This window comes from Symphodus melops (genome assembly GCF_947650265.1).
Source record: "Symphodus melops genome assembly, chromosome: 19".
NCBI lineage: Eukaryota > Metazoa > Chordata > Actinopteri > Labriformes > Labridae > Symphodus > Symphodus melops.
In genome coordinates this window covers 2865033-2891496 of record NC_136709.1, presented here as the reverse complement: position 1 = coordinate 2891496, position 26464 = coordinate 2865033, and the positions used below count along the sequence as shown (strand labels likewise).

General features: G+C 42.7%; 1 protein-coding gene across 2 annotated transcripts in view; it reads right to left on the bottom strand.

Annotated features, from left to right (window-relative positions):
* Window positions 1-26464, bottom strand: part of myt1lb (myelin transcription factor 1-like, b) — a 112849-nt gene that overhangs the window by 23372 nt on the left and 63013 nt on the right. For both annotated transcript variants that reach the window (XM_079369970.1, XM_079369971.1), the window contains 5 exons: window positions 15766-16229; window positions 10148-11320; window positions 6164-6298; window positions 3062-3152; window positions 1148-1255 (listed from right to left, as the gene is read on the bottom strand). In XM_079369970.1, coding sequence (XP_079226096.1) covers window positions 1148-1255; window positions 3062-3152; window positions 6164-6298; window positions 10148-11320; window positions 15766-16229 — 1971 coding nt within the window. The remainder of the gene's footprint in view (window positions 1-1147; window positions 1256-3061; window positions 3153-6163; window positions 6299-10147; window positions 11321-15765; window positions 16230-26464) is intronic.

Below are 26464 nucleotides of genomic sequence, written 5' to 3'. Positions count from 1 at the left end.
TTTTAAGGGCGGATGCAAAGGGAAGGGCGGACTGGTATGGGAAAAATCCAGGGTGAGAATATGGAGGAGGGTGCTAAAGATGGAGGAGGGTGTAGGGTTGGGATGTCCTTCTAAACATGATAGGATGGAGGTTTTCTTCTTCCCATGCCGAGTCAATAAAATCAATCAAAACTGAATTCTGTACGTTTCTTACTACACTTCCATTCTCCCCGTATTAACTTCAGATTGGATTTGCATCTCTATGCACAATCTGAGACCAAGGAAGGAATGAAATGTAAGATCTGACTCTGTTGATGCTCAGTTAAATATAAAAATAAAAACCACTTGTGACCTTTCATCACAGCTTCTTGATGACAATCAAAGAATTTCTCTTCAAAAAGCTTTTCTTTCACAACGACAAACGAGGCCAACGTTGTTGAGATCCAATGAAGCCATTCGCCTTCAATAGTGAGCGCAGACGTGAACATGCATGTCTCTTGGAACGCTACTCTCAGGGGAAGGAAGAGCATCAACACTCAACAAAAAGGGGATTTTGAACATCTTAAACGTTTTGAAAAATGGAGGATGAAAAAAAAACAACAAAATGTTCCAAGATGACCAGACAACAGATTTCTACATCCTGGGTCAGTGTGATGTCACAGACAGCACACCTGGAAAGCCTACAGTCATGTTAATGTCTTATCTGTGAAATAGCAATAAAAACACTCGTTCATAACACAGGAGAAAGTTATTTCATACAAATGTTCCTGATGGAAATTCCAAAAAAATTTTTCTCCATACTTTATTAAAGACTCCCCCCCCCCCCCCCCCCCCCCCCCCACACACACACACACACACACACTCTGTTAACACACACACAGTATGGGGGTTGGTGCCTTGCTCAAGGACACCTCAACAGTACCTTTCTTGCTACCAGACCAACTTCCATATTTTGGTCCACACTGGGACCTGAACCAGCGACCTCCATTTATTCAATGTTTCCATGGTAACAACAATGGATGGGAAACTAATGGTTCAATGTTTTTCAATTCCACAGAATAACAGAATAACAACATAGTAAGGTTGAGTTATTTGACATGATGTGTCAATTACATGTTAGAAATACACATTTAGAAAAGAGATCAGTAAGGTGAAGAGTCTTTCCTACCTTAAGACTCGGTCAGACGCCTGGTTGGATTTGGGCCCGTCGCAGCTCTGGTGCTTCTCCTGGGCTTTGGCCAGCTTCTCGGCTGCTGCGATGGGACAACCTGACAGACTGAAAGGAGGAAGGGATTTGAGTGGCATTGTGTAATGGGACACATTTTGAAAAGTGAAAATGTTTCATTGAATATAAACGCTGGAAAGTGTGCGGCTTGTTGGGAGTACTTTGATGAAAACAGCTGTCTGTCAACCAAACAACCCCGATGTCTGGCTGTTTGAAAATACCTGACTACAGTTCAGGAAGTCTCACTTTGCAAAATGCGAAATCATTCATTTTCATCCTTTTTAACACCGTCACAACAACAACATTGGCAACAGCTTCCATGTTTCTAGTTGAGTGGGTTGAAATAATTCTCAGAATAGATTCATCCCATATGGATAAATGTCCATTTTCATGTGCATTTTGTTTCCTTGCTGACATGACACACATTGTTGTGCATTTGAGATCTATACATACACTGTGTTCATACAGAATGAAGACTTTGTCCTGAAAACTTACTGACCAGATGTGACAAAAGTTCATGGTGTTATCCTTAACCCCTATTATTCTCCATCCTGTCTGTCAACTGTAGTGTGCATAGCTGCAGTGAAGGAATCACCTTTGACAGTGGCCTCAAGCCAGTATGGAGTTGTGTTCGTGTGCACCTGTCATCAGACATGCATGTATGCGTGCGAGGGGAAGAGTGCGCGCTAGTTTATACCCTCTCTTTCTTGTAAAAGTGAAAGTTTACTGTGCGTGTCCGTACGTGTGCCTATTTGGCGCTGCAGCCGTGTCATGTCAGCGAGCACAGCAGGGAGCCATTCTGCTCCTCCCAGGTCTGCACCTCTCCTGTCACCCTGGCTGAGTGGCAGAAAGGTGCTAATGGCTGCTGCTATGCCCAACTCCCCGAGCATCTGCTGGGGGTGACACTCCTCTTTCACTGTCACCTCGCCCCATCTGACAGCACCCGCAAGAGCGCCATGCTATTTCAGTGCTCCCCTCCAAACCTGCACCTGATGGATGCCATTTTTCGCCATGAGCTGATAAATGATTTATGTAGAAGGTGTGAATCGTTGCATTTTAATCAGTCTAAGTCAAACTGTGAGATTGTTAGGAAGCTGAACTACTTCCTATTTCCTCCTAAGCAGCATGTTAAGAATATCAGCTGGGACTTTAAATGAGACAAGCAGAAGGGGACACATTACTCCTGTCCCGTACGTGAATGGGTTACACTGGATTTATAAATATCAACACTGAAGCTATATGACAGCCGACATTAAGGGTCAGTGCAGTTTTGACCATTCAACATTGGTGTGTCTGTGTCACTCTGTCCTGACACAGCTGATCACTTATTGCCACTCTGATAAGTTTCTCTGGATTCCTTGTGTATTTCAAATGATGTCAACTGTTGTTGAGACTGTTTATTGTTGCTGCCACCTGACTTAAACTTCAATCTCAACCAGTTTCTTTCATGGTAAATAAATACATTTAGTTTTGTTGACTATCCGCCATTGGCTTTTTTATCCTCTCTCTGAGCCTTAATCTTAATATTGTATCATTTAATGTTGCTAATTGTGTTACTGGTATTAATTCTCATGTTGAGGTTAGTATGAAAAAGCCCATTAGCCTCAAAAGTGAAGAACTTTCAAACAACTCCTGTTGTTGGAGCAGTGTGGTATAAACAAAAACACTCAGCTTGACTTATCCACACACACACACACACACACACACACACACACACAGTATGGGGTTTACATTAACTGAAAATACAACTGGAAAACAGAAAGGATGAAAACAAAATCAGAAAATGACCTCGATGAAAAAAAAACGGAGGACGCAACACGGACAGTGCCACTTTGATGTGTCCAGTCTGTCACTCACCTTCTGTGGGAGTTTCTGTTGCTATTGACATGGCCGCGTCCCGTACAGCCCGGCGTAGGACACTTAAGAACATTCTCATACATTGCCACAACTTCGTTCAGACAGGAGAAAGGAGTGAAAGACAGGGAAGGTTAGGAGCCCCTTAGAATCACGCGTGAGCTCTATTAGTGTGTGAGGAGCTTGGCATTATAAACATCATTAAGAAATGAGCCTGTGTGAACCCAAATGACCTCTTCTTCATTTTAATGAACACTAGTTTGAGAGGGCAGCCGAGGTTTCCCACCATATTGCTTCCACTTATCTGGCCCTTTCAAATTAGTATTCATGGAATAGGGGACAGTCATGAATAAAAAGATGTCATTTAAGTTTAACAGGAAGCCAGCGAGAGACAGAAATGGGTGGACATTTTTGGGCATGCAGAGCAACCAACAGCCAGCAATCATGCAAAACACAAGCCTTAAAATCAATGGAGGAAGCAGACAGACAGAATACAGCGCCTTGATAGAGTGTGCGTTGTTATCAGCAGCGCGTTGTTAGGGTAGAGAGCACAGTCTTCAATACCATTTACCATTAAAACAGTCCATAACTGTCTCAGATCCCCTCGGCAACCAGCCAATTAGATTAATGATCTATGGATGTCCAAGAGGAGCCGTCAGAGCACTGCAGGCAGGGGCACGGGGACGGGTCGTCTCGCACGCGGGGCAAAACCCCATCGGCACCAGCTTCATCATTATCACCCCCTTAAACTTTAACCCCTCATCATCCTCCTTCCCTCACATACTAATTGGTGTTCGGTGCAGGTAATTGGACAAAGCCTGCCACCTTAACTTGCCACAAGCCAATACATAATGCATAGCCCAGATTTGTCCCTGCCCTCTGCAAAGACACGGATAATATGGTGAGAAATTAGAGCGCAGGTTCCTGATTCACTGTGTGAAGACATAAGAGACACACTATAGACATACTCAGAGCTGTAGGCACTCTATGAAGAGACAAGCAAACAGGCCGCTTTAAATGCCTTCAATGCTACAAAAGGACACCAAAAAGACAAGCTGATTAAATATTTTAGCATTCTACAGAAAGGAGCAAACACGAATGAGAATTAATGAATTTGAGATATAATTTAATTGTCATTTTTAACATTTCCCAAGGAGCAGTCTGGTTTCGCTGTGTGATTTCCCAATTAAATGAATCCACTGCATTAATAATACATCGTCCATTCAGTTCAGCAAATGTGTTAATAGGGGAGAGAGACTTGCCCGTAGCAGAAACGTCCCCACCGGCTGCTACATGTGTGACACGTTCTCTTCTCTACCTTTGAAGTGTTGAAGCGAGGGGTCGAGCGGCAGGATACTGCAGTAACCCACCAACTCAGCTTAGTCGAGTTGTGTAAAAGAGAGAAAACTCTGAGGGAACAGTCCAAACTAAGGACTATTTATTATGCAATCATTGTGAAGAGCTTTGTTATCTTTTCTGAACGAGTGGCGCCACCGCATCTGCGAGTAAACAATGCCACACTGGTTTGCTGGCGCTAGCAGTGCTAGCACCGGCTTCATTCATGCTTGCGGGTTAATGTCCACATACCTGGGCTCAATCTGGTTTTGCTATGGTCGATAAGCTGGTTTAATCTGATACAGCTGATATACATTTTTATAGATCAAAATACAACCAAACTGCTGTGCCATCCATCTGTGTTGGCTTACATGCAGGCAGTAGTGCGGGGAAAGAGGACCCATTCACTGGAGCTACAGCCCGTTTGGTTTCCAACATTTTGGACCTTATAAAAAATGAACCACACAAAAAAATGGGGAGGTATAACATTAACTGTTGTTTGAGGATACATCCACATGGCACCATGTTACTAATAAAATAAAGCACCTAAAGTAGGTTAGCTTTTATCAGCAACGAGACTGTGTGTGCTATCGCTCTAAAAAGTCAGAGAAGAAGAACTGAAGATGATACCAAAGACATCAAGAAGAGAACTTTTTGTGACCCAAAGCATCCTGTGCTGTAGCAGCGGTATCATCTCCCCCCAAAAAAGCCAGCCCATCAACTCAGGAGAGGAACAGGAGGAGGAACACTGACATCATATTCCAAAATCTCCAGTAACAATCAATTCAGGTCCAGTACAAATTCCATTTTGGGGATCTTGATCCCAGTCAAGGTCAACTGATCGCAGTTATTTCACATTAATAGGAGACAAAAGGAGTACATCTCAGTTTAGCAATCTTTTTGTGTGAGCAGTGCTCCACAGATAAAGAGCCGTCTGTGACACTGCTGGTCTTTACAAGCTCGCCTTTAATGCTAACTAATTTCTTTGTCATTATAAAGACCTTCTTTTATTTTGATAGCAGTCTGGGTCATGGCAGATCATAACTTGATTTTCACACCGTGGTTAATGAAACGTGTAAAGGGGCTTTTACTGAGAAGTTTGCACAAGGTGAATAAGACTAAATAGGCAAGGCTGAGCTCTTTAAAGGGAAATCACAATATTCATTCAAAGCTAATGTTTATTGCCACTTCACTTGATCCATGGCTTAGAGATATGACACTGCATTTCTATTCAAAAGAAGTTAATTGAGCAAGGAATAGGAATACATGAATAGGGTTCATGGCATGGAAGACTGAAGGAGTCGCAGCGCATCGACATCTGTGAGCATTTTTAAGTTTAAATGAATCAATCAATATTAACATGTTAATGACAGATAGTAGTATATATAACCTTGATATGCAATGTTAACATGCAAAGAAGAGGACTGTCACACCTGAAATGATGAAACAACAGGCAGTGGATGGGATTCATATTTACTTCTCATGCAGTCATTTAAATTCCAGCTCTTGAACATCTCACCAATCATCCAAGGCCTTACTCCCCACCTCTCCACCACAACACACAAATCAGGCAATCATTAAGTACAATAAAGGCCCCGTGCAAAAGGTCAACCACAGTGCAAAAACAACAACTCAAAGACAGCACACAGTGCCAGGAAGACACTTCACAGAGGAGCATGCAGATTCCTAAACAATCAACGACTATCAAGGCCACAGGTTTTGGTGAACAGTCAAACCAGCATTCGTCTCGTGTGACTGTGAAGTGCTTACTTTCTGGTGGCACCCTGTCTTTGTGCGGACAGCCGGAGAGGCTCCGATGGTGGGGGTACAGGCCCGTCACGTGTCCCGTGCCATCACAACCTGGCGTCGGACACCGACTTTCCTTCTTGTCTGCCCGTGAAGCATCTGCAAAAATAATTGACATTAGGCTTGACTGAAACATTAGAATAATTGGGGATTCCAGACACATACTGTCATAGCTAAAACATGCAACAACAATGATAAAAAAAAAACAAACATGTATCTGATTATTGGACTTGACCTGGAATGGATGAATAAAAGTCAAGACAATGGAAGTTGACTTAAACATGCAATTCCACTGGTTGCAAAATAAGTCTATTTGTCTGTAACTAGGAAGGAAAAATGAGCTGATGTCTCACTTGGTTTGTTATCTTTGTCAACATTCTTTCAATAAGTTTAAAGTCTCAGTTTGAGTCCATGGTGGTTGTAAATTATGCTCTCATAGGGAGCTGCATCCCAAACAATTCAAAAGTAACTGTGAGCTTTAGACTAACTAATAGGTGACGTAATAGAGGTCACATCAACTGTTCACTATAGTCTATGGTTACAAAGTTGCCATGACAACACGTGTTTATCATTGCTATGGAAACAGCAGAGGTCATGGGCCGCTGAATAAGGAAACAGAAACTTCACCTGAAAGCAGCCGTACTCTTGCTCTATGTGCTGCTGTGATAAAAACGTCACGTGAATCACACTCCGATAATTCGAAACATCTTCTCTCCCTCAATTCTAGTCTGTCGTCTTGACTACGGTCATTACAGAGATTTTCATTGGGGGTAGCAGAAAGAATCACTCCCATGATTTCTCACCAGTATTGATAACATCTTTGGTTACTGCTTTGATTGAGAGCCCTGTGGCCTTTAAACGTCTTAATAAAAAGCATTTATTAACGATGACCTGTCAAATGATCTAAAGACTGACAAGGAGAAAGATGCAATAAATGACAAGAACAAATCTCTGTTTACACCAATGAAACTCTGAGTGAGCACCATGGAGGTTTCTCATCTTGTATTTTTGTATTTTATAAAGAATTTAACTTGTTTTCTTTCAAACACTCAGGCGTTAATGTTCAGCAGAGTTCAGCGTGACAATGAGGGTCAACAAAGTTTACACGCACTTAAAGGAACACACAGCGGGTTAGATTGTCTTTCCCTTCCAAAAAAAACAGCTCTTCTATTTCTCCCCAACCCAAATCAGATAATGTTACAACCAAAAAGCACAGATACCAAGCTGTGCCAACTGGCATCGTTCTTCTGATGTAACCGTCCGTCTGTAAAACACTCTGACCTCCAAACAGGGCCAATCATTCGTCTTACTGTTAACACAAGTTGGATCCTGAAGGATGCAGCTTAAATGTTGAGAAGGAATAATATATTTGATATCTTTCAAAGACTGTTTACAAGACGATAGTTTTGTTTGTGTAATGCATTTGAGTGACAGAAAACCTTATCCAGACCAAGTATTAGCAGAGAAGACAGCGAGAGGCTTTTATCTCCACAAACAGAAACACACAGCACTGATAAAAGTTTCACAGGTGTGTTAACTTACACCTTCCAAACACCAGAAGTTTATGACATGACTTGTATATGACTTAAGTCGGACACTTTGCAGAGTCTGGGGCTTGCAGTGTCACTGGATAAGACTGCAACTAAATTTGTGATGAGATTAATTCCCATTCTGCTTCTTATCGAGCTTTAAAAGACGAAAAAAAAAAAAAAAGTAAAAATAAGCAGAAGCAGCTTTTTCCCCTCAGCTGTCCATTTGTTTGCAGTGGTCTGCCTTATGCGAGCTGATTTTGTTTGTTATGTTGGCTTGTCTGGTATTGCAATCTTGCAGGCCATTTTGGGGGCTTTTATTTTTCCCTACATGACAACCACCACTGTGCAAATGTGTCCTTTAAGCAAATGCATCGCCACGCGATCATAGCCAGCACTTAAGACTTTGTCACGTCTGACTTCGTCTCAGTCCTGTTGACTTTAAGGTTCAGGTCATTGGAAAAAAAAATGATCATGAGCCAGAGACTAAAAACTAAAACATACTCTCGTCATGATTTGAGTTTTTCTAATATCAGGTTAAAAATGACAAAAAAATAAGTTTTAATAGCATCTTATATCCAACCAGTGCACTTATTATAAAAAATCTACTTGTTGTGTTTTTGGAACATATAGTTTTTGAACAAAGAGCGGAACTGAGGTTTTTATTTAGACCACAAGGGACTGAAAGGGGATTCAATAAATATGAATGAAATGAAAGAATGACTGAATCAAACCAGGGGTAGTTGGGTGAAGCCATGACAATAATCAAGTGAAGGGGGCAGCAGAGTTGAGAAAGGACAACACTGAGGAGCACATATTCATACAAATGAGTCACTAAATTAAATTTCATGTCACATTCATCTGAAGATCGTGGACGTCCGTATCCTTTGTGGCACTCATTTATCTTCGTCAGGTTACTGTCATATCAGTGTGGAACAATATTGCCAAGTCACGTCTGGCACCAGAGAAATCCCGTGGTGATAAAGAACTTGATCTGCATGCATGATGTGGCTTCTTAATAATGGCTTCTTTTGGGGGACATTATTTCATCAACAGTGTTTGAACAGTACGTTGGAAATCATTTCTCCATTTGCACACACACACACGAACACACATACACATGCATGACGCTTCGGCTTTGCCTGCCTCGCCTCCATTGTAGGGAGTGGAGGCAGCCAAGTGGAAGGCATATTAGAAAGCAGGGATATTGATTGTGGCTGGGGACGGTCTGTGCTTTGCATAGCAAATGGCCCCCATTACCATACCATCTCTGGATAATTAATGTGCAGTCAGTAGGCCTGTCGTTCGTTATCGGTCATTCTGATACTGTTCAATTTTCATCTCAGCCTCATGCTTCTCTTATGGAGCTGGCCTCTTCTCTGAACCCCCCCCCCCCCCCCCCCCCCCCCCCCCATCTTCCATCACCCACTCCCCCTCCCTCGCCAAGCTCTGCGTTATGAATCACACAGGAACCCTGGTCAACGAGAGTCTGCTACTATCTCGCCTGAGGAAAGATGTTATCGTGATGCAACCGTCTCGTATCCTCTCATTATTCCAACATTAGCCAGACGCAGGGGCCATGGAAGGCTCTTGAAATTAACATTTGTGTGGCATTTAAGTGGCAATATATACTGACTGTGAGTTGTGTGGCATTTAAGGTGTAATATCACCCCTGCTGTGAAATAGCATGTTCTTATTTGTTGGTCTCATCTGGAATCTTTTGTATGGGAGGAAATCGTTTAACCTAACCATGTCTGAATACAGTCGCAGTAAAAGATTTAATTAGAGGAGCAAGAATGAGCTAAACAAGAGCACTTAAATCACACCTGAAAGTGTTCTCTGTATATATTAAACACATCCAGTACTTCTAGGATAGTGTATAACCTTTCCCACTGATGGAATAGTCCAGTCTCTGTGCTATATGATTAGCATTTTATGTGTACTTTCTGCAGAATCAATCCTCTCTGAATGCAGAAGGCCACTGTTTTGTAGCTTCCTCTCCGTAGTGCTTGCGCAGGGTTAAAAATAGGCAGCTTTACCCCAAGCTGCATCGCAGGGATGAGATTTGCGGCCCTAACAGGCCGTGCAGATTGCCATTACTTATGCCTGACAAGCCTACCCTCTGATGTTTCCATGCTGGCCTATTTTAACAACATAAGCTGATGCTGCCGCTCCCGCTGCTACCGAGATGCGAATTTCCAAATTGGCTAAAAAAGCTTGTCCTGGGGTTATACTGAGGTTTCCAGAATGCATGTAGGCTGTCTAGTCTCCACTACAGGAGAGATAGAATACAGAGCCAAACATTGGCGGACACACGTTTAACCTGAGCTTGTTAAATGAGGTAAACATGTCTACACTCGTGCTGATATGAAGGCTTGATGTGCATCTGAGCATGTCAGTGTTTGAAATAATCAGTCACCTTTATGGTAGAAAGGTTTCTTCATACCATCAGGAAGCCGGGCTTTACGTTCCATACCGTATCCGTGCCGATGGCCATGGTCGTCATGGTTATACCTCACACCGTCTCTCCTCGCAGCATCAGCCGCCATTTTGTCCCGCATTGCCTTGGCTCGTTCTGACTCTAGTGCAATGGCCTTCTCCAGCAGGGACAGGTTTCCCTTTGTCATGTCAAACACTTCTTCCGACCGGTCCGACGTCACAGAGGCCGTGTCTTCATCAAAGTCCCGGTGGTTTGTGTGATATCGGTCGTCCTGTGCGCAACTTGAGAAGGCCTTGGAGCGCGGGCTCAGCTGTTCCTCCAACTTCAAGAGATTGTCCATGTCGGAATAGTTCCTGTCAAGTAATCGCCTGTCCTCTTGGCTGTGGTGGAAGTCAGCATAGCTGTGATGCTGCGCCTGTTGATTGGGATCGCCGCATGAAAAATGATTTAGCTGGGATGGTCCATTTCGGTCCGAGGGCTTTGTCTCACTTAGTTTTCGCGCCAGGTCAAAGCATTGGTTCCGTAGGCACTCCAGACTGCTTAAACACACTTCCTCGTCGCTGTTTTCTATTTGTCCGTTACTATTGGTCTTACCTTGTCCATTACCACCATTGTGTGCATTTCCCCCATTGTGATGGCAGTCATTCTGGCCCCCATTCTCGGCTGATCCATCTTCAAATTCCTGTCCATCTAAATTGTCAGACAGTACAGCACCGTGACCTTGTGCCAGCAGCTTTAGAGAGTCCACTGTCTCCCGAACTACATCACTGTCGACATCCAAACTCAGTTCCCCCCTCTGTGGTTCAACCCCTTCCCCATCTTCTTCTTCCTCCTCATCGTCCTCCTCTTCTTCTTCCTCCTCCTCATCCTCTTCATCCTCCTCGTCCTCCTCCTCCTCTTCTTCCTCATCATCTTCTTCCTCTGCGCTGTTCGAGGAGTTGCTGTTCATTTCGGACTCCGTCATGGCTCGGTTGGCAGCGTCCTCTGCGATCTTGCCCAGGTTGAGGAGGGACTTGGCCACGAGCTCGTCGTAGTTTTCGTACTCGTCGTTGTTGTTGTCATCCTTCTCCATCGCTGAGCCGGATTTCAAATTGCCAACGCCACCTCTGCCGTCACCCTCAGCCCCCTCGCCGCTGCTCATCTGATCGTCCTCTGTTTGAAAGAAAGAACAAACGTCTTGTAATTTCATTTGTGTCATTCTATTTTACTGCTAAATCAAATTTCTGGGCTTGGTCCCTCTAAATTGGATAAAGAACTCTTTGCTTCCCCTAATAATTTACTTTGAGAGTCTTAACAGCAGCTTGTGTTTTGAATTGTGAATCAGCACAGGAAGTTAAATATAGTGGTTGGGAAAAGTTCCAGAGAAAGACGCTCTGATCAACAAGGGACTTATTTTTGTCCTTATTTCCTGAATGTGTTTAAAAAATGATTTTCACATGGCTTATGACTAATAGTATGAATAAAGAATTCTGTAAATAGCTGCAAATGAGATAATATTTCATTCACTGTTCCGCAGTGTAAATCAAAACACTGAGAATTTTTTGAATTACAGAGAGAAGAGTCTAAAATCTGAGAGATAATTTGGTGTTCAATCCGTGACACGATGAACCTCAGTCAGTAGCTATTCATCCTTTGCAAGTAAAGTTCATTTTTCATTCAATCATCAGTATCTTTAGAATTCCTTTCACTGCCTAATTGATTCTGACAGGCTGCAAAAGGTTACTGAACCTCTTCTGTCAGTAATTTCAAGCACTCACTCCTGGAGCACTTCCAATCTCTCCTTTCACATTTCCGCCCTGAGCCGCCAAGAGCACATTGCTCACGTTGGCGTCACATTTGCCACTTACATTCCTGCTGAGAAAATTAACCCAGAGGCCCCCCCCACCCCCCTCCCACTATGAACATTCACACACAGAAATGATAATAGAGAGTTTGAATTCTGGTGGAAATGAGCAAATCACAAGACGTAGTAATATTTAAAAACCTGGCATAGTTGTTGGTGTTTATATTTTAATTAAAGCCAGATTCAGTGATTGAATCACAATAGGCATGTCAAGGTGAACCTGTTTCAAAAATGAAAGATTAAATACACAAACACAGGAGTATGAAATAAAATGAAATCTGAATATTATCAAACATGCATTTTGGAAAAACCTTCACACTGGCAGAAGCTTACACACACACTCAAAGCTAATGAGAGCATTGTTATATTGGTGCTTGGGGGGGCGAGGGCTTTAGAGCGGGAAGAGGAAACAGTCACGAATGACCAGGCACATATTTTGACAGAGGAAGGCTTCTTACAGCAACCTCCTGCACCCGGGTTTAATTTTTGATGGCATGAAACGTGGCACAAGGAAGCAATTTGAAGAGCAATCAAGGTACACAAAAGGGATATGGAAGCGAAACAGATTAAGGCAGGAACAGAGGGACTGGAGCTGCCCCGAATTGGCTTTGGATTAGCTATAGAGATGTGCATGCCACTGGGAAACAGAGAAGCTCCCAAATGTCACCTCTATTACATGGAGGAGATTGGAATCTGCCAAGTGACCAGGCAGTATTGCTGTCTTGGGGCAAATAGGAAGCCTGATAATGATCCATATGGAAAGATGTTTCTGCCTTTCTCCCAAAAATCCTGCAGATTTAAATGCTGTTCATAACATTAAGGTGTCGCCTGGGAGGTCAAGTCATGGAGTTTGAGAAAATTGCAAAGGAGCAAAAAGACACGACATTAGGGAAACTGGGAAAACATCTTCATCAGTATGGTCCATGTGTCTCTCTTGTTTATTTTATTTTAGAGAAAACAACAGACAAAACAAAAAGTCAACAAAAAAACTTTGATTAACAACAAAACCAAACAAACCAAATACTAAAATACAAGAAAACTAAAAGATACTATAAACAGACAACAATACCAGATAGAGACATGAAAACCAAATACAAACCTTGAACTTAAAATGTCACTCAGCTAAAAACAGACAGAAAACACAACCAAAAAATACAACACAAACAAGTACAGACAACACAACGGAAGACCAACAATGGAACCAAGGTACAGACAACACAACTGAACACTAACAATGGAACCAAGGTACAGACAACACAACGGAAGACCAACAATGGAACCAAGGTACAGACAACACAACGGAAGACCAACAATGGAACCAAGGTACAGACAACACAACGGAAGACCAACAATGGAACCAAGGTACAGACAACACAACTGAACACTAACAATGGAACCAAGGTACAGACAACACAACGGAACACTAACAATGGAACCAAGGTACAGACAACACAACTGAACACTAACAATGGAACCAAGGTACAGACAACACAACGGAACACTAACAATGGAACCAAGGTACAGACAACACAACGGAACACTAACAATGGAACCAAGGTACAGACAACACAACGGAACACTAACAATGGAACCAAGGTACAGACAACACAATGGAACACTAACAATGGAACCAAGGTACAGACAACACAACTAATTACCAAAAATGGAACTAAGTTCAGACAACAGAATAAAACCAAATACAAAGCAAAAATATTTAATTAAACTACAAAACCAAATACAAACAACCCAACCAAAAACACATAAACGAAGAGACAATTTAACAACATACTACATATAACCCAAATAATAATCTATTGCATGTTAAGAGCACTTACAGTAAAACAATGACTACTACCAAGAGACACAGGGGAGGATGACAGGCTCAGGTGAAGGTGGCAACAGTCCACTGTGTCAGTGTTAAGGGTCAGGCCTCGGCTGTGGACTCTAATGAACACCTCTTGTCTGTGGAGACGTCTTCACATCTTACAAGAATATAGTGTAGGAGCATGGCAGCTGAGATGCCACATCAACACTGTAGGAGGGTAGAGCTAAGCGCCAAACAGGGTTAACACACTCCTCACTCAGAGCCTCACTCTTAATTGGACTTGAAGGGACTGTCAGGTCCAATTGTGATGCAGGGGTGTTGGAGAAAAACCTGCCAAATCTGGTCGTGGGCATGTCGAAGGTCGGGGTGGTATATTTGTCACAGAAGTTCCTCTTAGATTTTATATCCAAAAACTGATTTACATTTTAGCCTCATGTGTGCATGAACAGAAACACTGAAGTCGTCCTTTAACTGTTTACCACTTTAATATTCCTTTAGAGTCCAGGTACAGACAAAAGAAGATAATTTTATTTTCTAAAATGAGCTTCTAAACAGTCTCTCTGCAGGTTGGAATAATAATCATGGCCCCAGGTTTGAGAATGCAGAATTGTTTAAGTGTGATTTAATGTGATTTGATGATTTTGTGCACAGAACTTTAAAGCAATTAAGTAGGACAAAAGCAAAGGAGGACTGTTGTGGTTTTAGCCATCATGCTATAAAAAAAAAAGATATATTTTTAATTCTCTAAGTAGAATGGAGAATATTTCTGTGATAAAGTGCTCTACCAAAAAAATCAAGACAGTAGCAAACAGTGCGACACCATTGCACCTCTCCTTTAGGTTTTACGTTTAAGTTACACCTCAGTGGCAGTGAAGCAAAGGCTGTGAAAATAAGTGCAAAAGATCAAATAATTAACCAGCCACACAATCAAAATGGATTGCACAGTTTTGGCCATTCTTCAGACAGGTGGCTTTTTTTTTTTCCATCTCAGGCCATGCACGACCAACTGTACTTAATAATCATGGTGACATTTTCAAATATCTATTCCATTTTTAGGGAGAATTTCATTGGAAGTCTCATTCTTCTTTCTTATCTATACTAAATATAAAAGCTACATCCAGCAGCTGGTTAGCTTCACTGAGTTTAGTATTAAAAATGGAAACGGGGAAAGAGGTGGCCTGACTTTGTTCAAAGACACAAAATCCACCTACGAGAAACCTTTTGACAAGCACGTCAAATCTCCTGTGTTTTATTGGTACACAACCTTATAGATCAACAGTTCTCCACATCACAGAGGTTAGATCCGGTTTGATCTTTCTTAGGTAAAGTAATGTCCTGTAAAGCTCTCAAGTAATCTAAGAAATGCCAGTGTAATCAGAGAGAGAAGTCTCTTCTTACCTGAATGGAAGATGGTGCAAAATAATTACAGTGAAACTTTCCGACCCTGCAGTTATGAAAAAGAGGAAGAAAGCAACTCTGGGATTGGACACGCCCTACCCCGACCTTCTAATCTTAAAGATATTGAAAGAATTAATTTTATTTAACAGATGTTTAAAAAAACAACCTAACCTTATAAAAACAAGACACAATGTTTCCCTTTTATTATATACAGTATAATTTGGATCGTCTTATATTCATCCCAATACAGTAGAAGGTTAATTTTTCAACCTTTAGACAAAATCAAGTCCAACTTTTACTCTTTGTCTTTTTGCTAAGCTAAGCTAAGTTAGTAACCGCTGCTAGCTTTAGCCCAAAATGTGTCCACATCCATATCACACTATAGTGTGATATGGAGTTATAGTTTCAGCCAGAAGGCAAATACAGATTTTTCATGAATTTTACTCAAACTTGAAGCAAAATAAACCGTTGAAGTATGTTCAGTTGATTTATCTGTATCTTTTTAACGAAATGACGTTAGAGGAATCTCACCTTGCCCTTGACTCTGCTCTCCTTCCTCATCCTCTCCATCTTCATAGTCCACCTCCTCCACGGCTTCCTCTTCGTCCTCTGCTTCTTCCACCCTCTCCTCATCGCCCTCCTCTTCTTCTTGCTCTACTTCTACCTCTTCTTCCTCCTCCTCTTCCTCTTCCTCTCTGTCCCCCCTTTCCACCTCTCCATCTTCATGCTCCATTTGCTCTTCGTTGTAGTCCATATAACCTTCGACCTCCTCTTCTTCTTCCTCCTCCTCCACTTCTCCCTCCTCCACCTCTTCTACTGCTGCTTCCTCCTCCTCTTCTTCCCTGTCGTCCATCTCCTCAGTTCCGTCTGTCTCGTAGCACTCCTCCATGGTGGAGTTGTCCATGTCATCTAGGTATGTGCTCCTCTTGGGTGAAGTTTCGAGGGTTTGTCTGTCGAGACTTTTTCTCTTCTTGGCCAGAGGGCAGCCGTACACACTGCAGAGGAGAGATAAGATGGTAGCCATCAGACTTTAGCTTCACCTGGGAAGAAATGCTAACACTCATTTGCATTGAGGTCTATAAACAACAACTAAAAAGAATATAGTGTTCAAAATCAGACATGAAACATAGACATGGACCCTTACTTGAAGTAAGGCATGCTTTCAGTGCGGAGAAAATTACAGAGCTGTACCAGACTCACTAATTCACTGAGAATGGATTGTGGGCACTAATAGCTCCAAAATGTAAAAATGTACGCATTATTTGTGCCCGACAGTTGCTCAATCTGCAGGTCTTATTCACAAATAATATAGCCATCTTGATATGAAGGAACAAACACCTTGAAAAAGGTGTCCTGCTGTAGTGTGCTCGTGTTTTAGGCATGAATGTGGGGAGAAGCGACCTGCACCTTTAAGTCTGATTTAAACTTCTGCTACTTGTGCGTTTAATCTACGCCGTTTGTTTGCGTCGGCTTTTACCTCCAGAGAAGTCTACGTACGTAACTGGATGTGCTCCCACTGCAAACATTTAACCACGCAACCCGCGAGCCCTGTGATTGGACAGCTGGGTGGCATCATATCGCCTGCATGAACAACATTTCCGGCATTGCTGCCATTTGCCAAACTCAGCAGAAGGAAGAACGCTACAAGCCAGTGTATTCGACTAGTGCTCCATATTTATCAGCTTCAACTCCATCATGATACACTCCGTTTCAGTTGCCATGGTTTCCTGCACACAAACAAGCAGAGAATGTTTTTCACTTTTTGTCACTCTAGCTGCCCTTGATTGTTAGCGCCGTGTATGTAAATTAGAAATTTTTTAACCAATGAGGCCGATTTGCATAGAAAGAGGCCAATTTCTCCCCAAATCACTGCATGATGGTTCATTTAATTACGCACAAACAGCAACCGTGCACAGGGTTGCTGTTCGCTCTGCTGCGCATTCATGGCTGCATTTAACCCTTTGAGTGTGCTTTGTGAATTACAAAATGCATTTTTTAGGTTACGTAGGTACAAAAGCCGAATGATATTTATTAATCCAGACTTCATATTTCAGTATAAAACAGACAGAATTACAACATTGCAGCTCAGCACAACACCAATCTCCTAGAAAAGGCTCAGTGGGAAATTAGAACTTCTCCAGGTGGTTGCTTTTAAGTGTTTCTGGTCAGGTCGCCATCCTGTTATTATGTAACAGGATGAGGTGTTTTAGTCCGCTCGGAAGTTAGAGTTAGTGCCAGCACTGCTTGCTCGTACATGTCTGAAGACTTTCATATTATCACATAAGTTAGGGTTAGTTTTTCAGTTTTGTTTGGAGAGAGGAGATTAACGAGTGATCAGATAAAACTTGGGGAATGATGAATCCTAACCCTGATCCCTTTACACATAAGACAGCAGCAGCGGAGTGTGTTCTCCTCATGACTTCCTGTTTTTTTTTTAAAGAAAAAAGTAAACACCACGATGCCTTTTTCAAGAACTAGCAAGCATTTTTCAGGTGAAGTTTATTGAGACTGTTTGTTTCACAGAGGTTTAACCCAATCTTGATAATACGTCTGTCAAAAAAATCCTCAGCCTTAATGGCCGGAGCCTCATTTTAAATGAACATTTATGTAAAATGGAGAATAAAAAATAAACTGTAAATAGACTTGGGATTTTCTCAAAGGACGATTCGAATAGATTGACTTTATAAAGAAAAGTGTACTATTAACTATTGAGCATCCAAACTGCTCCCTTTTATCCAGTCACAAAGACATCGTATTTATCTTTGTATCAAACAAAGCAGGAGATTTAACAGTTTAATTTCACATTCATTTATATTCAGGTAACATCCGTTTGTTCTTCAGGTAAATCACTGAGCGTGCTCCCCAAACACTTTGTTTCAGACTGATATGCCCTTGTTCTGACGTGAACCAAGTGCAGCAGAACACAGCGGCTCGTCTGGAATTGACTGTAAGAGGGGAAAAGACAACCTGTAGCCTGATTAATTGAATCTTGCCCCGGCACCTCGATTTTAATGTATTCTCAGACTCCCCTCGGCAGCAGGGGGACAGATCCTAATCTGATAATCTGATAATCTGTGTATTCGCTCAGGCTATTGATCACAGGGGGTTTAATCCATTTCTCTCATCAAACCACTGGGAGCCCCGAGCTGCTACCTGCCCCCCAACACAATGTGGACCGCTGTTTTTACGTATGTGTGTGTGTGTGTGTGTGTGTGTGTGTGTGTGTGTGTGTGTGTGTGTGTGTGTTTGTGTGCACATATTTGGCAGATGTGAACCAAAGCACCCACAGTCAGAATTATGATGAGTTCTGCTGAGTGTTTTGGCCATCAAATAACCCCCCCCCCCCCCCCCCCCCCCCCCGTCCATGCTGGAGAGTAAGAGAGCTAAACACGCTTTGGGCATGTTCACTCGTCTGTGAAATATCCCTGGCTCCTATTTTTACAACCTTTGGATGTTTCCCCGGCTCGGCGCTGCTTAGAGTAAGACCTGATGTGAATGAAAGGCACAAGGCTGTGTGCAAGACTGAAAAAAACTGTGGTTGTTTGTCAATAGCTTCTTTTTTTTCTTTTTCTTTTTTCTCACACAGCCAGTTCAAGGTAAAAAATAGTTGTGCGTTTTTAACACCTCATCATTGTGTGTAAAAGGCAGGAGACAGGGTGCGGGGTGTATCTTGTCCCACTTTTTGACATCTGTTTAAATTGTGGGAGAGGAAAGGACAGCAGAGGTGTATGGCGTATTTTGCAAAAACGTATGTGTTACTCACCAGCAGTTAGCTGCTAAATCAGAGCAAAAAAAACAGAACTCATCCGCTAAACTGACAACCAGACTTCTCTGGGATGTTCAGGTAAAGGACCATTATTTTTGTTGAAGAAGAAATGAAGCTGTTAGACATGTTTGTTAACTTCACAGTGACGCGTTATATGTCACCCATTGCTTGATGGAAATCCAGCTGCGCTTACTATCTCAAATTAGCGCAGCTGTGTGACTCAAAACGACATCTTTGAGCATTAGCTAACAATCGAGTCACTCAACTCCTACTTACATTTTGAGACTCAAGTCCCAAAAATGACAAAACCGAGAAAGAACATCTTCCCTGGAATACCCTCAAATACCCCCGTTGGATATAGTGAAAAAGCAATGTGATCTATGGGCTCATCTCATCAGAGGCTGTATTAAGGTGAACTGTAGTCTGACAAACTTTTCTTCCCTTTGTTCCTGTTGTTCAGTTCAGTGAGTCCCACAGTTCAATATCCTATCCATCCTGCACTGCCTCTCTCTCTCCCTCCCTCTCCTTAGTTCTGGACGTCCATCAGTCAGCCAGGGTCCAGTCAGCTGGCAGGCTCAATCTCACCCAGCCCAGGGATCCCTTAATGGTCTGACCCCCTGCACCCCCTGCAAACAGGGGCCTCATTTCATTAATCTAAACCCACATGGAAACTCATTCCCTGCCTGACAGCCAGACCTCTCCCCCAGGGCAGCGTGAGGGTCTGTGGGACAGTGAGGGAGGGAGGGGTGTGCGCTGCGGCACTGTGATCAATAGCGCTTGTGACCAAACATCTCAAAAGCACATTAAAATGCCACTCATCCTGGCCCCTCCGTTCCAGGGACCTCTCCAAATAAATCAAGCGCTGGTCCCAGCAGGTTAGCTGCTGCCAAGGCAGGCGGGCTGGCAGGAGGAGGATAGGTGAGTGGGAGGAAGTGAGGGGGGGAGAGAGAGGGAGATGGAGAGTGGGATGGGCAGATACAGACCCTCACCCACCCTCCTGTCACCTGGACCTGCGTCTCTACCTTTTACCTTAACGGTAAAGCAGACCAACTCAACTCACCAGAATTTATCCGCATGGTTCATCCCCGGCTGAGAGACAATGAATTTAACAGAAGCACTGTTTTAATTCATAGATTCTAATGAAGACGTTGTGCTAGCGGAGGGGTATGGCGCAGAGCAGGGGGGGTGCACATGCGTAAATAATGCCCATCATCGGCGCAGGTGGGTGACCGAATGTCGGGAAAGTAGTTTCTACTACAGCACGATCTCTCTGTCCACTGAGAGGAAGAGGAGTAGGCGGTGAGCAGCAAAGAAGAAGATGGTGTGGGTCCATGAAATCCTCAGGGCACGAAAGGATTCAGGTGAAGTTTAGTTCTTAAATGATCCACAAACATGACACTCATTTCTGCTGCTTTCTTAAACACCTGGCTACGTCCCGATCTGTTCGAAAATTCATTCCAAACTAGAGCTTTCTTGCCGATGTCTGAGTAGACCTCTAAACTAGTGTTATAGAGCTCAGCTTTGTGGTGATCTGATCCACCCTCCTATTGGACGCACCTTGTTGTTGTCACAGAGTCAAATTTGCGCTGCGCTCTGATAAGCTCCTGCATTGTGCAACAGAGCGGCACTTAGCGCCCGCTGCCTCCTGTACAAAGGGCCCTCAAAGTTGTCAGATACCAGTCGCTCCAATGTGATCAATAAAAGCACCAAGAACAGGGACATTCAGTGGACACGCAGGTATACGTAGCGTTTCAGCCTTTTAAAAACATCTCACAGCTGCAAGATTAGGGGAGCGATTCCAAATCATGTGGAAATATCGACCAAACACACCACCATTCGCCTTTGGTTGTGACCATGGCTCGAAGCACTTTTAAAAAAGTTGTTGAATTTCCATAATTGCTTTGCAACATTAGCTAATGGAAAGCAAAAAATAAATGTTGCGTTGTCTATTTTTTCATTGTGTCTTTAAAAGGAGTCAAGTGCACTTTGTGGTCCGGGGTCAGGATTGTAAAAACAAAGAGGCCTTTTGAAAACAGTAAGGGACCGGGCTTTTAAACCTGACTTAACTAAAAGTTCCGCCTACATGGGGAACAAATATTTGGCTCGTGTCTAAAAGCTCCCGTGTCATGGACGGAAAATGCACCGCAGAGAATCTTATGCAAATGACTTTCAATCATGCTCGTGTTAAGAGGCGTTGTCAGGTTGTTGTGACAGTGTGAGAGGTGTGTTTGCCCCGTTCGCTCCTGAGCTCCGGGATGACTAAGCCACAGGAAGCTTCCATCTCCTCCATCCCACGTTCCCTGGCTCTGTCGCTGTGTGACCTTGGCTGCAACGTTCGTCATCGTGGCGCAGTGCATCCCACTCACCGAGTTTAGCAATTAGAAATCCAGAAATAATTTGGTTGCATTTAGATAAAAAAAAAAAAAAAGAAAGAAATTCTGCAGAAATCGTGCAGAAGGAAGAAAGAAGATGATGTACCATTCTAAGTTTCCCTCGCTTTGTCCCCTGGCAGATTCACAAAATCCTTCAAGAGGAGTGTGTGGTTTGAGAAGTAGCAATCAAAGAAGAAAAGAGCTTCAGATCACAAAAAGACCACTTCATATTTTATGGAGTGGGCATCCTCGGCATTATAAGATGGAACAAATTCTATTATAGTGTGAACAAGTGGTCCTTTAATGCAGAAAAAAAACCCTCCTGGAGACAGTACAGAGAGAGCCCTGTTTTTTGAGCTTTAATGTGAGGAGCTGCAGGAGGAGGGGAGCTCCTGTTTGGCTAATTTTGGGCGACAGTTGAGCGACTGCTGGAATGCGACAGCGTACCACGGCGCCTTTATTAGCAGTCATATTAGCGGCTGTTCTCAGCAGGGGCAAAAGCTTTAGCCAGTCATTAGCATCACAAGCTATTTGTCTCCCTGACACGGAGATGAGGCGGCTGTTGCCTCTTCCTTTTGCCTCTCGCTCACATCATCCCCTCCTTTCATACCTCATATATTCTCCCTCACTCATCACAACCTCATCTGCTACAATCCCTTGCATTCATCCACCACCTCCACATTTATCACAGAGAGGTCCTCTCTCACAACAGCTTCTTTCTATATTTCCAACACTTTCACCTTCTTTCTCATTCAGTTTATTCCTTTTTTTCCCCCCCTCAACCGTCGGCTCTTTGTTGTCTCTCTTTCTCTCACAGTAGAAATGGAGGGAATGCACCACCTCTGGCTGTGCCCCCTATCCAGCAGGAGGATCTATAGACACGTGTGGCAGAGCCCGTCTCCATGGTGATACCCTCCAGAAATCCATGAGGGATTCGCCATCCTCACAGCCAGCGAGTGGGGGGAAAATTAGAGACAGTAGGGAGGAATAATAAAGGCTATAGGAGGCGAGACAGACAGGAGAATGTGTGTTTTGTGCATATGTTCTTCTTTTGGGTGCATACAAAACTGGGGAATGTATAGTAAAGTAGGTGACAAGAAAAGAAGGCTGTGTGTGTGTGTGCGTGCGTGTGTGATTCTGCGTGTGTGTGCGTAAGAGAGGAGAGGATCATTTCAGAGCTGTCAAGCTTCTCCCGCTTGCAGGAGAGAACAAAAGACAGTGTCTTGGTGCAGGAGGCTCAGCGCATGGCAGACGCTGCAATTTGGGGCGTTTTCTGGCATCTCAGGCTCCAGCTTCTCATATCAGCTGCTATTCCCCCCCCCCACACACACACACACACACGCACACACACACAACATAAGAGTTTGTCCTTAAACTCACCGAATACCACTTCAAAGTTGCGGTGTCCAAATAATCCTCAGCGTCAGTAAAACATGAAGTGTGATGTATGTTTGCTGTCCACTTGGACTGATGTCTCTATAATAGGAGCGTCATAAAATAATAAGTGTTACTTGTTTGGTTGCATTTTCTCATGAAGCGGTAACATCATAAATTCATTATTTCTTGGTGATATCGCCATCTCAAGTTCACATGTCAGTGCACTGCTGAAGCAGCTACGAGGCATCAGTATAAAACGGACATGTTGCAGAGCTTACCGCTTCAATAAGCTCTGTTAGTTAATAGGGCCGGTATCAACTTAAGTCAAATACTCACACTAAGCCCGTCAGCCTCAACATAAATGATGAGCTCGTGCTTTGGCTAAAGCAATTAGCAGCATCTCCCTTCATTCTATCCTCGCCGCCTGAGCCTGTCGGTGGCCTCAGCTGCTCCCGTTTAGCTCCTTTTGTCCGCATGCCTGCTGACGTCCCCTCGCTGTTTGTTTCTATGCTAATTCTGCCCCTATCTCAAGGTTTGTGCTGTAGTTGGCTTATGACGGGGAACAGAGCTTTAAAGAGGGTGTAAGACAGTTCAGGGCTGCAGAGATGTAGGGTTTTTTTTCAACCAGAGAAGATTCCCAAACTCTTTCACAGATTCTGTAATAAAAACAAATAGAGCTAATGTGATGATCGGACTTTAAGCAGAAAAGCTATTAGCAACCTATTTGATTAAAGGTTGAGTTTTGACTTTGGATACTTTATTTATTGAGGCAAGAAAGTACCGTACTAAGATGAGAAGGCAGAGCTGGAGACGAGTCAGGGGTTAGCGAATGCCTGTCATAATCAGCTAAAGGTAATGCTAGCTTGTTTAGCAATATGCATTACTTTAAAAAAAAAAAAAAAAAGATTTCAAGCAAACATTGTAACCACGTGGAGACTCAAACTTCTTAATCTTTAGGTTGTATTATAATACATTTAAAAAGTGATCTTTGATTTCACGGTCTTGGACTTGATGGACGAACATTTTGAAGATTAGTTAATTTTAATAATAATATTCCTGAGTTGCCGCCTATGTCTGTCATATTTTCTCTTTTTTAATTTCCTCTAAAGGCTTTAAGAATGTGTGTTTGGAGACTTCGTGCACCAAGTCTAAGATAGGGTTTGTAAGATGGATCTGGTAGAACATTGAAATGTGTATCCTATGAGCCATCCTGTATAATTTGGTGGTGGAGGGCCGGAGCAGTAAAGCTCATCTGGCAGCAGATTCTGGGGGTGTAAATGTAGCTATCTGTCATCCTGCAGCTAAATCACTCCTGGATTAGCCAGGTAAGGAGTCTCTCCACCAGCGTAATGACTTCAATCAATCACTGCAACTCAGAGGGGCGCGGGCGCACACACACAGACTCATAGCCACACACACACACACGGGCCAGCTAGTTAGCTGCCCAGCAGCCATTTTGGAAAAAGATTTCCTAACTCCAGCTTGTCCATTTTTCTGTGTGAACCACAGTGGAAGCTGTTTGTTTATTTGGAGGATTTTACACAGTGAAGTTACGTGAATGAACACACATGCTCTCTCATCAAACATTTGGAGCTTTTCTATACATGCTGAGAGTTATTTACATGACCGGAGTATGTTACGTAACTGCGCTGCAACAAAGAAGTATTTTGATTATTGATTTAATATAGATTTAATAGATTTCTTTTTGTGCTTTGAGTAGCGTTATACAAACTCCAGTCCATTTACCATTTATTTTGAAAAGCAAAACAGGATATCTGTGGCTGTGCAGGTTTTATCTAAATGTATCGGATCAATTAAATCAGACCAAAATGAAAAGAAAGCCAATCACCTTGATTCCTGTCCAAACACTAATTGCGCACGTGCAAAGTCTTATATTTGATAGTCGGACATCACTGGCCATCACTAGCCAAGACAGGTTGGCTCCCTTTTAAAGTCTACATTACTTTACATGAGTCTTGCATGTGTCTCCATTTTTGCCTTGACTTGCTAAATATTTCAATGAAATGTCAGAAATAGTCCCACAGCAACTTCCTCTGGGCTCCTATAAAAAGTTGTTTTTTTTTTTTGTTTTTTTTTAATGTCAAACAGACTGAAATTCAAAGTGACACCTCAGTATGAGCTACAAAAGCGAACCAAACCATTACCGACACAAACCATTGTTTTAATGTAGTTAAATCACAGGCTTTAATTTCTGTGACCTCTACCTACGGCTCTGTGTCAGAAAGGAGATGCTGAAAATGTTTCTTGTTTTGTTTTCACGACAATCTCCACAGCTGGGTTTCACAGATACAGACCACAAAATGAGCGTTCTTCAGAGAAGGTTTCATTCCAAGACGAGACGAGCTCTTTAAAAAGTGTTCAACCCGAGTGTTATCCCATGGAGACTTAAAAAATGCTGCTGCACTGCTGGGTGACTTGATATTTAATTCCCATTAATTTGATCACTTTTGTTATTTGAGTCCATCTGTCATTCATTATCTTGGTCTCACAAAGAACTTGAGCAGTACAGCTCCTGCTTAAAACAGCAAACAAATGTGTTTGTTAATCAAATTCTAATTAATAGAGACACCAATATCAGGAAACATGACGTTTAAAACAGATTTTTTTCACAATGACCAAAATGTGGTGCGTTTCCAGCTTCAACTCTGCTTGCGGGCCAAAGTGCCCGTGTTACATTGTGATTCCCGGTCTGCGTCATGCTAACCAGGCTCCATCTGCCCAGAAGAGGAGGACACTTTCTGACATTGATGTAATTTTGTTGGCAGCTCCTCTGATGGGAGGGCTGGCCGAGGGGTGGGAGGGTGGAGATTGGGATGGCAGAGGGCTTGTGGGGGTTCAGGGGGTTAGAGGTCAGGATGTGCCCGGCCTGTAGCCGGCCCTAAGCAGCTGCAAATCCCTCCTCACCCACCCCCCAACCCCCCACCCTACCCTCCATGCCCAAGTCCCCCTGGCACGCTCTGCACTCACCGCACATGATCTGTTATTCCCTTTGAAGTCTTTCCTCAGGGAGACAGTTATAAAAAAAAAAAAAAAAGAGGATAAAAAAAAAGCGTAAACACCACCTGTTTATCTGACGCCAGCTGATGTCAGAAAGGTAGTTTGCGGTCTCGTCATAATATGCACAGGAGGCAATAAGAGGGATTATTACAAAGGTAAAAAAATAAACAAATGGCATCAGAGAGGAAGGCAGGATGAGGGGAGTCAAACGTGCATGTCACTACCAATTTATCAGCCCTGATGTTGAAATGATTTCCAAATCTGTTTTAAAGGGTAACTCCAGTATTTAAAGGTGGGCTTCATTTACAAGTAAGGGGCTTTACATTTAGCATTTCTCCAGTAGCTGCACCGAAGGGTTCAAAGGCACATTTGGTTTTGATTGTTTTTGCTTCTTACAGGTTGAGAATATATATATATATATATATATATATTATTTTTTTTCAATCATGATGAGAAGGGAGCCTTAAGTTCTGAACCTTTCTGTTTGTTCTTTTGAATGATGAAAACACTTTTACTCTTTTTGAATTCAACTAACCAAAAAACTAAAACTAGAAACTTTCTTTTCATAACATTCATTCTTGTAACATTAAACATTAAATCTTGCTAGATTTTATAAATCATTCAAAACACCAAAGTCACCAAGTTAAAAAAACACAAATGAGCCAACCAATCCAGGCAGAGGTAGTCTCGCTGTCCT